Source organism: Bos javanicus, chromosome 1 (assembly GCF_032452875.1).
Source record: "Bos javanicus breed banteng chromosome 1, ARS-OSU_banteng_1.0, whole genome shotgun sequence".
Lineage (NCBI taxonomy): Eukaryota > Metazoa > Chordata > Mammalia > Artiodactyla > Bovidae > Bos > Bos javanicus.
The window spans coordinates 53,749,199-53,762,902 of NC_083868.1; the positions used below are offsets into that span (position 1 = coordinate 53,749,199).

General features: G+C 38.4%; 1 protein-coding gene across 10 annotated transcripts in view; it reads left to right on the plus strand.

The window, feature by feature from the left end:
- DZIP3 (DAZ interacting zinc finger protein 3) overlaps positions 1-13,704 on the plus strand; it is a 129,937-nt gene that overhangs the window by 101,307 nt on the left and 14,926 nt on the right. For 9 of the 10 annotated variants that reach the window (XM_061387289.1, XM_061387915.1, XM_061387987.1 and 6 more), the window contains 5 exons: positions 1,230-1,298; positions 3,762-3,858; positions 6,087-6,190; positions 8,545-8,632; positions 10,912-11,013. In XM_061387289.1, the coding sequence (XP_061243273.1) occupies positions 1,230-1,298; positions 3,762-3,858; positions 6,087-6,190; positions 8,545-8,632; positions 10,912-11,013 (460 nt within the window). The remainder of the gene's footprint in view (positions 1-1,229; positions 1,299-3,761; positions 3,859-6,086; positions 6,191-8,544; positions 8,633-10,911; positions 11,014-13,704) is intronic. The other variant, XM_061387743.1, reaches the window with a different exon arrangement.

Genomic DNA, 13,704 nt, shown 5'->3' on the forward strand with positions numbered 1-13,704 from the left:
TCGCACAGAGTTGGACACGACTGAAGTGACTTAGCAGCAGCAGCAGTAGTTCCTAGGCTGCTAATAATGAAAATAGGTTCTAGGGAGTACCTCAGTGTAAGGAACCCATGATGCCAACTGGAAAATTGGAAAAATGCTTGACAGAGATTTTGGTCTTAAATTTTCTCCCACATAACATATCATTCAACCTGAAGGGGTTTTAAGGAAGAACAGGATGCCATACCTCTGGCAACATGATATCACTTGCAAACACTTTCAGGTTTGTGGACCTAAAATAGGTGGGGCAAACTAAACTGGCTGACATCACTTAAGAAACCACACTTCAGGATTCAAAACTTTGTCTTTTAGCCTGGAAGATAATGACCAATCCACGAGTATGTTACATAGCATCAGAGATCAGAAAAGCAATGCCACCCATGCAGCTGCCTTTCTCCTTCACTATCTAAGATGTTCCTCTTCAATTCTGATACCTTACCCAGTGTAAGCAACCAGTTATAAAAAGCTGAGTCCATCAAATTCTCTAATCAAGTGTTCTCATGAAAGATTCTAGCTTGTGTGTTCATTGTGTGAGGACATCAAACATTTATCAGGTTCCCACGGTGTGCAAACAATTATGCAAGGACATGTAAAAGATGCCAAGATGTATCAGATATTAACTGTGAGCTTGTGGAAAATATAGATTAATATGAGAGGATTAAAATTACATACAATAGAGGGACCACCACTTCACCAACAGGTAGTAGCTTCTTGAGTTGCAAGTCCTCCTTAAAATTAAAACACCCTGGATAGAACACAGCGAACATAGGAAGACTCTGAAAGGTAGAAGAAGAAAGGTGACTGTCTAGAAACCTTGGAACTTGAAGAATGATGTGACAGTGATTTTTCTTATCGCCTTCCATGTATACTAGACAGGGCACTGCAGAAACCTCCAACGTAGAATTGCTAGTAAGCACAGGGGAGGGGGGGAGGGGAGCACTAAAGCACCAAGAAAAGTCTGTTCCCTTTAACCAAATGATGAGGGAAAGGAAGATAGAATAACATGAAACCTTTTTGGCACTACACATTTACTCCAGCCAAACACCAGTAGCTCCACACCACTCCCCCCGGACACAGGTGCTGCACTCTGACAAAAGATGGACATACTTGGTTCCTCCTCAGCCACAAATAGAATTGTTCTGACTATTAATAACAAATGATTTCTAACATTTTATGGCATTCTTTCTTCTTAGATTACAGCGTCAGAGCCATGCTAAAGATAATGAAATCAAGAACCTTAAAGAGCAACTTTCTATGAAAAGGTAACAAACAGCTGGTCCTACAATAGACTACTGTCAGAGACTAGGGCTTATGAGTTCTTTTCCCTTTATTGCAATCATTACTGCTATCTGTGACTGCTTTATGAAACTGGCTAAGTTTTGTTCTGATTCATACATTTTTTTATAATTGTTTTGAGATCTAATTCATATAGAATAAGATTCACCCTGTTAAAGTATACAATTACTTGGTTTTTAGTATATTCACAGAGGATTACAACTGTCACCACTATCCAATTCCAGGACATTTTTATCACCCTAAAAAGAAACCCTGGATCCATTAGAAATCACTGATTCTCTTTTCCCCCAACTTCTGGAAACCACTACCCTTTTTTTTTTTTGGTCTGGACATTTCATATAAATGGAGTCATATAATACATGCCTCTTCTGATTAACTTCTTTCACTTACCATGATGTTTTCAAGGTTCATCCATATTGCAGCAGGTATCAATACTCATTTCTTTTTTATGGACAAATAATATTCCATTATATGGACATTTCGTTTGTTTCCAGTTTTTGACTATTATCAGTAGTGCTCTTATGAATATTTGTGTACAAATTTTTTGTGTGGATATATGCTTTTAGTTCTCTTGGGTATATACCTAAGAGTAGACTTGGTAAGACATGCAGCAAGCTCTGTGTTTAACTTTTGGAGGAACTGCCAGACTGTCTTCTAAGTGACTATACCATTTTACAATCCCACCAGCAATGTATGAGTATTTTGATTCTCTACATTCTCACCAATACTTATGTTACCTGTTTTTGTTTCACCCATCATAGTATTTGTGAAGCGGTATGTATCTTTGTGGTTTTTATTTGCATTTTCCTAATAATTATCTTTTCATGTGCTTACTGTCTGTCTGTGTATCTACTTGGAGAAATGTCCATTTACTTCCTTTAAATATTTGTAATATTAGATTGTTTCTCTTTCACTGGGCTTCCCTAGTGGCTAAGTTGGTAAAGAATCTGTCCGCAATGCAGGAGACCCGGGTTCGATCCCTGAGTCAGGAAGATCCCCTGGAGAAGAAACTGGCAACCCACTCTAGTACTCTTTCCTGGAGAATTCCGTGGACAGAGGAGCCAGGCAGGCTACAGTCCATGGGATCGAAGTCAGGCTTGACTGTGTGACTGACTTTCACTTTCACTTTTTTCTCTTATAACTATTAAGAGTTCTTTGTATATTCTGGACACAAGTTTCTTGTCAGATACATGATTTATAAATATTTTCTTCCATTCTGTGGATTGTGTTTTTACTTCATTGATGAAATCCAATTAATTTTTTTCTCTCATAGGCAAAATCTTCACAACATTCAATGGCATTGTAATTCCTTTTTGTTGACTCTTCCATATTTTATGATTTTTCCCCTCAAAATACTCTGGCCTTAATGGATATTAACAACATATTTTTTATCAAGCCTCTCATAAATGTTTGTCAGGTATTGACAAAGCATCCAGATGTTTCTAATAATAAAGCATTGAGGAAAGCCTTGTGAAAAAGTTCCTATTACAATGCTATATGTCCAATTAAATGCTTTCATTGGGAATATAATTTGGTATGTATGGTCTAGTGTTCTGGGGCTCAAGTGTAGGAAGTTGAAATGGGTTAGGAAAAAGAGAAACCTCATAGGTAGCCATTTTCCATAATGTCCTTCATAAATAATATCCTTATCAGCATCTCCTCCTCTCTTTCTCAACCTACAGGAATTGTTTTCATTCTGAGGTACTGAATATGAGCACTGAGATAACCAATAAAATATTTTAATACAGTAATGTAGCTTTATTACAGGGGTGGTTGCTATTGTTGTAACATAAAAAGGCTTGTAGAAACTTTATTTGATGTAAAATTTGTTAATAATAATAGCTTATTACTTAGTACTAAATATGTGCCAGATGCAAGTACTTGAAATATATTATCTGAATGAATGTTTCGCAACAACTCTTTGAAGTAAGTAATATAGTTTTCTCCATTTTTCTATGTGAGGAAACTGAGGTATAGAGAAGTAACTTGTTCATGATTTCTTTTTCTTTAGATGCAATTGAAAGTTTAATGATCTTATTTTTTTTTTAATTTTACATTTTTTTTTAAATTTTATTTTATTTTTAAGCTTTACAATATTGTATTGGTTTTGCCAAATATCGAAATGAATCCGCCATGATTTCACATTTAATAAGTTTTGAAGGTCAGATTCATCTTCAGACAGCTTGATTTCAGAGCCAAGTTTTAAATCATAACCTCTGTACTGACAACTTTAAACCTTCCACACTCATGATAGTAAAGGATAACACTAAGGGTTAAGCAGTGTCTCTTCTTGCTTCTATGTGCCGTATAGTTTTCAGGAAATCATTTCCTATTCATTGAATAGCTTGTATCTGTGTGCCTCCTGAATAAAGTGGAAGAGTCTGACCTTGCTGCAATGTTACTGACTCTTTAATTATCATATATTTCAGATCTCAGTGGGAAATGGAGAAGCATAATCTGGAAAGCACGATTAAAACATACTTAAACAAACTGAATGCAGAAACTAGCAGGGCTTTAACAGCTGAGGTAAAAAAAAAAAGAGAGAGAGAGAGATGGAGTTGGGGAGGGAAGTTTTACTTGTGTACTAGTAAATACTAAAATACTAAAGAATTTTGAAAAGATTGTTTTTTGAATAAACAGAATTAAAACATCATAGGACCAGCCAGAAAAACCCAGTTCAAACTCTTGTGCTTTTCTTTTGACTCATTGGCGTTTTGTATGTTTACTTGAAGGTTGATGATCTTATGTTGTTTTCCCCCAAATGACTCCAAGAAATTGGTTTGCTTCAGTATATATATCGTACTGATTTTGGAAAATTCTTATTAAACCAGGTGACTAAGCCAAATGTCTAAGAATAATATTTCACTGCTGCTATAATAAATCCTTTCTTTTCCGTTTAACTGTATAGATATTTCAAAACCACACACACACCATACATTCCAGTCAAAAACTAACTTACCTCTTCCCCTAGAAAGTCATCCAGTCTCTCCTAAGTTATTTTTGAACACCACAGCTAGGATTTCTCAAAAGAAATATGATTTTATGTATGTGTATAATTTTTATTTGTAGATAACCAAACGATGTAAAATAAAATTCAAATTTTTGGAGAGCTTGTTGACATTAAAATCATCACAAACCTTCTCACCTTTGTCATGGGTAAGGTCTATTTTTAACAGAGTACTCTGAAATCCAGAGCTCAACAATCAAAGGTTGATATCTGCACCAAAAATCCCTGGAGAGTGATGTATTGGAGTACTAAATTTAACTGGGAAAAGAAAATGACTTCAGATTACCTTAAGAACTCAAGTTTATAGACTTTTTCACTGCTTTTAATTGGAAAGTTTCTACTTCAGTTATTAATTTTAGAAACACTTAATGCTGTCCAAGAGTATAGTAAGCTACCTTCAGTGAATATTGAGTGATCCATAGAAAAAAACAAAGGCCAAATGACCATGCATCAATAATACATGGAGAGACATCAGACTAGATGATTTCCAAGCCACATTTGGATGGCATAGTCCTATATGGTCTCATTGTTTTCTTACTCCTTCATCAATTAAAACAAAAGTCAAACAGCAGGACTTCTTTTGAGTGTGCTTAAACTTTGCGGATGACACCACCCTTATGGCAGAAAGTGAAGAGGAACTAAAAAGCCTCTTGATGAAAGTGAAAGAGGAAAGTGAAAATGTTGGCTTAAAGCTCAACATTCAGAAAACTAAGATCATGGCATCTGGTCCCATCACTTCATGGGAAATAGATGGGGAGACAGTGGAAACAGTGTCAGACTTTATATTTTTGGGCTCCAAAATCACTGCAGATGGTGATTGCAGCCATGAAATTAAAAGATGCTTACTCCTTGGAAGGAAAGTTATGACCAACCTAGATAGCATACTCAAAAGCAGAGACTTTACTTTGCCAACAAGGTCTGTCTGGTCAAGGCTATGGTTTTTCCAGTGGTCATGTATGGATGTGAGAGTTGGACTGTGAAGAAAGCTGAGTGCCGAAGAATTGATGCTTTTGAAGTGTGGTGTTGGAGAAGACTCTTGAGAGTCCCTTGGACTGCAAGGAGATCCAACCAGTCCATCCTAAAGGAGATCAGTCCTGGGTCTTCTTTGGAAGGACTGATGGTAAAGCTGAAACTCCTATACTTCTCCCCCTCATGCGAAGAGTTGACTCATTGGAAAAGACCCTAATGTTGGGAGGGATTGGGGGCAAGAGGAGAAGGGGACGACAGAGGATGAGATGGCTGGATGGCATCACCGACTCGATGGACATGAGTTTGAGTGAACTCTGGGAGTTGGTGATGGACAGGAAGGCCTGGCGTGCTGTGGTTCATGGGGTCGTAAAGAGTCAGACACGACTGAGTGACTGAACTGAACTGAACTGAAACTTTGCTGCATAATATGAGAGCTTTTAAAAACCCCATTTACCAGACTGCACCTAGAATCAATTACATTAGAATCTCTGGAACCAAAGCATCATTGTTTAAAGTTTCTGAGATGATTCCATTGCATATGCAAGTTTGAAAACTAATGTTCTGAAATGTTTACCAACCAAGTAACTTTTGAATAAAAATAGTAGAACTTCAGGATTGATCAAAGAGCTTTAATGTGTTATGGTCAGGAAAGAAGCTCAGGTACTATTAGAAGAGATCTTTTAAAATAGCTTTAAATTTACTTGAAATGTTTGAAGAAAAATGTGTTCTTCTATAAGGACACCTTTCACTTCTTTCTCTTTCTCTCAAAAATCTGTAGGTATATTTCTTACAGTGTCGTAGAGATTTTGGTTTGCTTCATCTAGAGCAGACTGAAAAGGAATGCCTCAGTCAGCTTGCCAGGGCGACTCATATGGCAGCAAGGTAACCTCTCCCTCTTCCTTAATGTGTCTTGAGCTCTGAGATCTCACAGGTGGCTCCAAGGTTGAACATAATCTGTGTTGTGTTTTACATATATGACATCAGAATCTTTGGAATGAAGAAGCCTTTTTTTTTTTTTAAACCCTCAGATGTCATTTAATCACTTTGAGCTTTTACTTTGTTGATCCTGCTGTAGCACGGAGAAGTCTATTAAGTGCAGTAATAGCTGCTAGCAGATTTTTCCCATCCTCTAGCAATGAAGCAGATAGAAAGTCTCAGTCAGAGACATGCATAAAGACCAGATATTTACAAAACAAGGTGGATTCCAACTGGAAAACTTTTTCTAATTCTTTTCTCTTAATGCTTGATTTGAAATGCCTTTGGAAAAATGCACTGAGGGAAAATCATCATTAATACCTAAAACTGTGTTAAAGGCAGTTTGCTACTGTGCTACAAATGAATGGTTTTCAAATTTTGGGCAGGTTGCATAGGATTCTTCTTTAATTTGTAATTTTACCAGGTACACCTTTAAACTTAAGGAATTAATTGAGTTAAACATCTCTGGGACCAATGCATCACTATTTTTAACGATTATTATTTCAATATAATCATCATTCTTCAGTTCTGAAGAATCAGAATCTCTGATGTTTAACAAGATTCCTAGGATATACTGTGGAGAAGGTAATGGGAACCCACTCCAGTACTCTTGCATGGAAAATCCCATGGGAGGAGGAGCCTGGTGGGCTCCAGTCCATGGGATCACTAGGAGTCAGACAGGACTGAGGGACTTCACTTTCTTCACTTTCACTTTTCATTTTCATGCATTGGAGAAGGAAATGGCAACCCACTCCAATGTTCTTGCCTGGAGAATCCCAGGGTCAGGCGAGCCTAATGGGCTGCCATCTTTGGGGTCACACAGAGTCAGACACGACTGAAGCGACTTAGCAGCAGCAGCAGCAGGATATACTGATGTACATTCAGGTCAGGGAAGCACTGTTATAAGTGATCCGTCTGTCTGTGCTTCCTCAAGGGGGAAATGATGCTCTATAAATTAGAATATTATCAAGCTTCTTTGTTGGAGAAGGCAATGGCACCCCACTCCAGTACTCTTGCCTGGAAAATCCCATGGACGGAGGAGCCTGGTAGGCTGCAGTCCATGGGGTTGAGAAGAGTCAGACACGACTGAGCGACTTCACTTTCACTTTTCACTTTCATGCATTGGAGAAGGAAATGGCAACCCACTCCAGTGTTCTTGCCTGGAGAATCCCAGGGACGGGGGAGCCTGGTGGGCTGCCACCTCTGGGGTAGCACAGAGTTGGACATGACTGAAGTGACTTAGCAGCTTAGCAGCAAGCTTCTTTGTATGAGATGATCTCAGTGATAACTTGTTAGGCTCTTTTAAAGTTATTGTGCTGGGTGATTTTGGGGTGGGGATGTTACAACAGATAGAACCTTCTGAAAGGCCACATGAAATCTCTCTTCTAGAGATACCAGACCCTAAACACCTTAAAACTGTTTTACTTAAATCATTTGGTGGGCTGCTTGGCAGAGCTGCTGTGTCTGTGCAATTTATACATTTTATAGAGACAGAAATCTATAATTCATCCTTGCAAAAGAGGTACTTCTTTGTGATTTGCCTTTTTGTAGGAAATATCTTTTTCTAATTTACAAAAGAGCCTTATAGGCCAACCATGGCCCTGTGATGTCAAGGTTAATGTGAAAATGGTCCAAAACCTGCTTCCAAGATGAGTCAACATCTTTGAGATTGCTCGTGCACTGATGCACGTGTGAGTGCCAAGTCACTTCAGTCATGTCCCATGACTCTGCCCTGTAGCCCGCCAGGCTCCTCTGTCCATGGGATTCTCCAGGCAAGAATGCTGGTGTGGGTTGCCATCCCCTCCTCCAGGGGATCTTCTGACCCAGGGGTTGAACCTGCATCTCTTATATCTTCTGCATTGGCAGGTGGGTTCTTTACCCACCTGGGAAACCAAACTAGATGGCTAGGGCAATTTCCCTACTTGGTCTTCTTTGCCTGCCTTCTTCAGTGGAGGGATTCATGTACAAAGGTTTTATAGTATATCCTAAATAATATTGCCAAGATAGAAAAAACTTAGTGTTCTGGAAGCAGAGGTTATATCCACTGTTCAAAAAAGACATCTTGTCTTTGTTTCCTAGTCTTTTTTAAAACTTTTAATAACAAGTCCTTCCATACAACTTTCTTCCCATTTGAGGCAACTGGTGATAGAGGTAATTTTGTTGTTTTATTTACATATATACTAGGGAACATAATAGAAACTTTTGGAAATCTAAGTGGCATATACAAAGAACTTTTTTTTGTGTTTCCATTTTTGTACCAGCAACCTAAAATCACTTCAATTAAAGGCTGCAGTAGACAGTTGGAATGCCATTGTGACAGATGTTAGAAACAAGATTGCATTCCTCAGGGTAAGTCATGAAGTATTTAGAGTAAATTGACTCAACGGTGTAGATGGTATACACTTAAAAAAAAATCTAATATTAAAAACATGGAAGAAAAGCTATGACAAACCTGGTGGTGGTTTAGTCAGTAAGTCATGACTGACTCTTGTGACCTCATGGACAGTAGCTTGCCAAGCTCCTCTGTCCATGGGATTCTCCAGGCAAGAATACTGAAGTGGATTGCCATTTCCTTTTCCAGGGGATCTTACAGACCCAGGAATCGAACCTGGGTCTCCTGCATTGCAGGCAGATTCTTTACTGACTGAGCTATGAGGGAAGCCCTAGACAGTGTATTAAAAAACAGAGATATCACTTTGCCAACAAAGGTCCATATAGTCAAAGTAGATTTTTCCAGTAGCCTTGTACAGATGTGAGAGCTGGGCTGTAAAGAAAGCCAGGCACTAAAGAATTGATACTTTTGAACTGTGGTGCTGGAGAGGACTCTTGAGAGTCACTTGGACAGCAAGGAGAGCAAATCAGTCAATTCTAAAGGAAATCAGCCCTGAATGTTTATTGGAAGGACTCATGCCAAAGCTGAAGCTCCAATATTTTGGCCACCTGTTTCAAAGAGCCAACTCACTGGAAAAGACCTGATGCTGGGAAAGACTGAGGGCAGGAAGTGAAGGGGGCAACAGAGGAGGAGATAGTTGGATGTCATCATTGACTCAATGGACATGAGTTTCAGCAAACTCTGGGAGATAATGAAGGACAGTGGAGCCTGGCATGCTGCAGACCATGGGTTCACAAAGAGTTGGACATGACTGAACGACAACAGAAATTTAAGGAAAACATGTTTTTCATTGCAATTATTAAAGTATGCCTTTTTGAAATTTGATTACTTCCATGTAGTTGATTGTAGATAGCATCCTAACTCTCACGCGTCTTCTTTCAGGTTCTTGGTTTAGTAAATGGTACATTCAAAAATTGTGCCTCACACTTAATTTTCATAGAATTCCAAAGCTAACTGTGCTCCAATCATAACTGAATGTTTTAACTTTGTCTGAGTAATTATATGTTTATAGAATTAAAAGGAAGGTCAAGAATACCTATATTAGTTTTCAATGTTAAACTTTTTATGTATGAATAATTACTCCCTAATGCCAAGTAATAAATTCTTAATTATTCATGTAATAGAATTAGGACTGTGCTAAAGGTAATCTGTGAAGAGGTAAACCACTGAATATTTATTAGTTTATTCATTTGTTTTTAGAATAATTTAATATTTATATATTACAGTTGATATATAATGTTGAATGTTTTGTGATTCCATAATACTGCCAGGAAAACAATGACATTCAGTTATAAAGAGCTGCTTCAAAGCACTATCTACTTGTCTAGCTTTGTCCTTGTTGGTCTTCCCTGTTTCTTTCATCCTCAGCTTTTAGTGATGCCTAGCATTTTAATTGGGTTTATTAAAAGTTCTGGCCTCAAAAGATCTGCCCTTTGTTCTCTATCATTGTTTTCTTCTAAGAACATGTCCTGTATATGAAAGTTTCTAAATGTTTTAAAATTTTTTATTTCCACTCTTGTGGGTTGTTTACAAAGTAATATGGAAAGCAAAATGGGGACCAAAATGCCAATAATCTAGAAAGTATGTTTTTAAACTTCAAGGTTGGGAGTCTTACTTTTGGCAGAATCCAAGAGGAAAAAAACAAAGCTATATGGGGAACTGGAGAAAGCTAAAGATATAACTTTTAAGATAAAAAAATGTGGACATTTAATCAGTTTTTTCTAAACCTTTCCCTCCATTTCCAAAATGAACATTTACAAGTAGTGAAGCTCCTGGTGGGCTGCCGTCTGTGGGGTCGCACAGAGTTGGACACGACTGAAGCACCTTAGCAGCAGTAGCAGCAGCAAGCTGTTATAAATACGTTTTTCCCATATTGATCAGCTAGTATATTATTTACATCTTGATCTTTAGACATTGTTTACTTTAATCAGTGGTTACCATTTGGGGGCTAGAAATTATGGAAACACTGAGGAATTATCACAGAGATCTGTGAATTATGTGTCATACCTTGTCACTCAATAGACACTATTAAAGACACAACTATTAATATTTACATTTATGGAGAGTGGTGTATAGAGTTGTTTTATATCAAAAATTATTTTTATATTATTTTTGGCATACTAGATTGAGAATCACTAACCTGTGTTGTACTATTCAAAACTACATCAAGTATTTCCATATGCTCTTCCTTTGAAGTTGATTTTTCTGTAAAATATTGTTTCTCTTCTTATATTAGACACAATACAATGAACAAATTAGCAAGGTGAAGCAAGGGTTTGCCTTGAGTACATTGCCTCCAATCCAGCTTCCTCCACCACCTCCAAGTCCTGAGATACTGGTAAGAAATACAGTTGACTCTTGAACAACACAAGGGTTGGGAGGTGCCAACCCCCCATACAGTCAGGAATCTGAGTACTGCTCTACTCGAAAACAATGATTTGATAAATGACTACCCAAGAGTAGAAAGCTGAAACAGTTTGGATAGAATCAAGACTCAAACCCTAGTTTTTTTATTCCATGTATCAAATGCAAACTCTCTCTGCATTTAAAGATCTATAAAATGAAAATACAGGGACTATATTTGTTGAAAAAAATAGGCATATAAATGGACCCACACAACTCAGACCTGTGTTGTTCAAGAATCAGTTGCATATGATTTTGAACAATCACCATCCTCATCTTGATAAAATGGTGAGAACTGTAAAACACTTAATGAGCAGTACGTTCATGTGTCTTCAAAGTGGATAGGGCACATGTTGTGTGTATCATTTGTAATTACGTCCATTCCTGTTGTATCATCTACAGATGGCATGACTAGTTTGTTGGCTCAGCTGAGGCCAAGAGATAGGTTGTATCACTGGATTTTAGTAATGCGTTTGATATCTAAAGAGGTAATGTATGCTCATTCATCTTGTCAATCACATTTACATGGTGGGAGAAAACTGATGAATGCTCAGAATTCCCAAATGCTCTCAAATTACCACTAGACTACTGAAACCTCTCAGCATAATACCCTATCAGGCTGGACTTCACTCCTCCACTTCTACTTCAGACCTTGTTTCCTTAACTTTTATCTTCTATTCTTACCTTTAAACATCAAAGACAGCTTTCATTTAGGTCCCTTCCCTGATTGTGGCTAGGGATAAATGGGTCTTCATCAGACAAACTAATCTCTATGCCATACTATTTCTGTTAGCCTTCTGGGAAACATAGTGGGGTAAAAAGTGAAAAAAGAAACATAGTACCTTAGCCCAATAAACTCATACAGCTTTCCAAAAGACCTTTTGGAACAGAACCACTAGATGATAGCTTTTATTATGATAACAGATCTGAGGATAAGAAAAAAAAAGCTGTGATATATTTAGGGGTAGATCACTTTTGACATTAGCATTTCTGCTTGTAATAGAACTTTGAAAATATTATTTCTACAAATACTAGTTCAGTATATCAAAGAACTTAAAAATTGTTAATATGTGAATTGTGTGGAGTTACACTGTGTTTCAAAAGCAGAATTTTGAAGAAGGCAATGGCACCCCACTTCAGTACTCTTACCTGGAAAATCCCATGGACAGAGGAGCCTGGTAGGCTGCAGTCCATGGGGTCACTAAGAGTCGGACACGACTGAGTGACTTCACTTTTACTTTTCACTTTCATGCACTGGAGAGGGAAATGGCAACCCACTCCAGTGTTCTTGCCTGGAGAATCCCATGGACGGCAGAGCCTGGTGGGCTGCCGTCTATGTAGTCGCACAGAGTCGGACACGACTGAAGCGACTTAGCAGCAACACTGTGTTTCAAAAGCAGAATTTAGAGCTGAGAAAGTATTTTATGATATGCTTGGGCTTTAGTTTAGAATGAGAGGATTGCCCTTTATATTTTTGATTAGTTCAAGTTTTATAGGAGCTTTGTATTACGGATATTTTTATTCTAGGCTTTGAACAACATCTTTGCCAATTCTGATAAGGAATGTGTTGCATAGATGACAAATCCCAGATTCCCTTTAGTTCTATGGGAAGTAACATAGTAGGATTTCTAGAAACCCTGTTGCCTTTTGCCTGTAGGTTGTAAACTCTCCCATGACTCTAAACATAAAATGGCTCCAGAGACTTGGAAGCTAGATACAGAGTTGTTCTTTGGAGTTTTCTGGAATCAGACTGGCATCAGCTGTCTGTGAAAGCTACATGTGACACTGTAACTGACAAACATTATCTAACCTTGACCTCTACATCCTCATCCTTTTCAGAGACTTGCTTATGTCTGATGTGGCTTTCCAGGTTTCAATTCAGTTCAGTTCAGTCGCTCAGTCATGTCCGACTCTTTGTGACCCTGTGAGTCGCCGAACTCCAGGCTTCCCTGTCCATCACCAACTCCCGAAGTTCACTCAGACTCGTGTCCATCGAGTCAGTGATGCCATTCAGCCATCTCATCCTCTGTCGTCCCCTTCTCTTCCTGCCTCCAATCCCTCCCAGCATCAGAGTCTTTTCCAATGAGTCAACTCTTCGCATGAGGTGGCCAAAGTACTGGAGTTTCAGCTTTAGCATCATTCCTTCCAAAGAACACCCAGGGCTGATCTCCTTCAGAATGGACTGGTTGGATCTCCTTGCAGTCCAAGGGACTCTCAAGAGTCTTCTCCAACAACACACTTCAAGAGCATCAATTCTTTGGCACTCAGCCTTCTTCCCAGTCCAACTCTCACATCCATACATGACCACAGGAAAAACCATAGCCTTGACTAGACGGACCTTTGTTGGCAAAGTAATGTCTCTGCTTTTGAATATGCTATCTAGGTTGGTCATAACTTTCCTTCCAAGGAGTAAGCGTCTTTTAATTTCATGGCTGCAGTCACCATCTGCAGTGATTTTGGAGCCCCCAAAAATAAAGTCTGACACAGTTTCCACTGTTTCCCCATCTATTTCCCATGAAGTGATGGGACCAGATGCCATGATCTTCGTTGGGCAAAAACCCACTGGCATTTAGGCTCAGTAAAATTCATAAGCATCCTTTGCAAACATTTAAGAGGTGCACGTGTA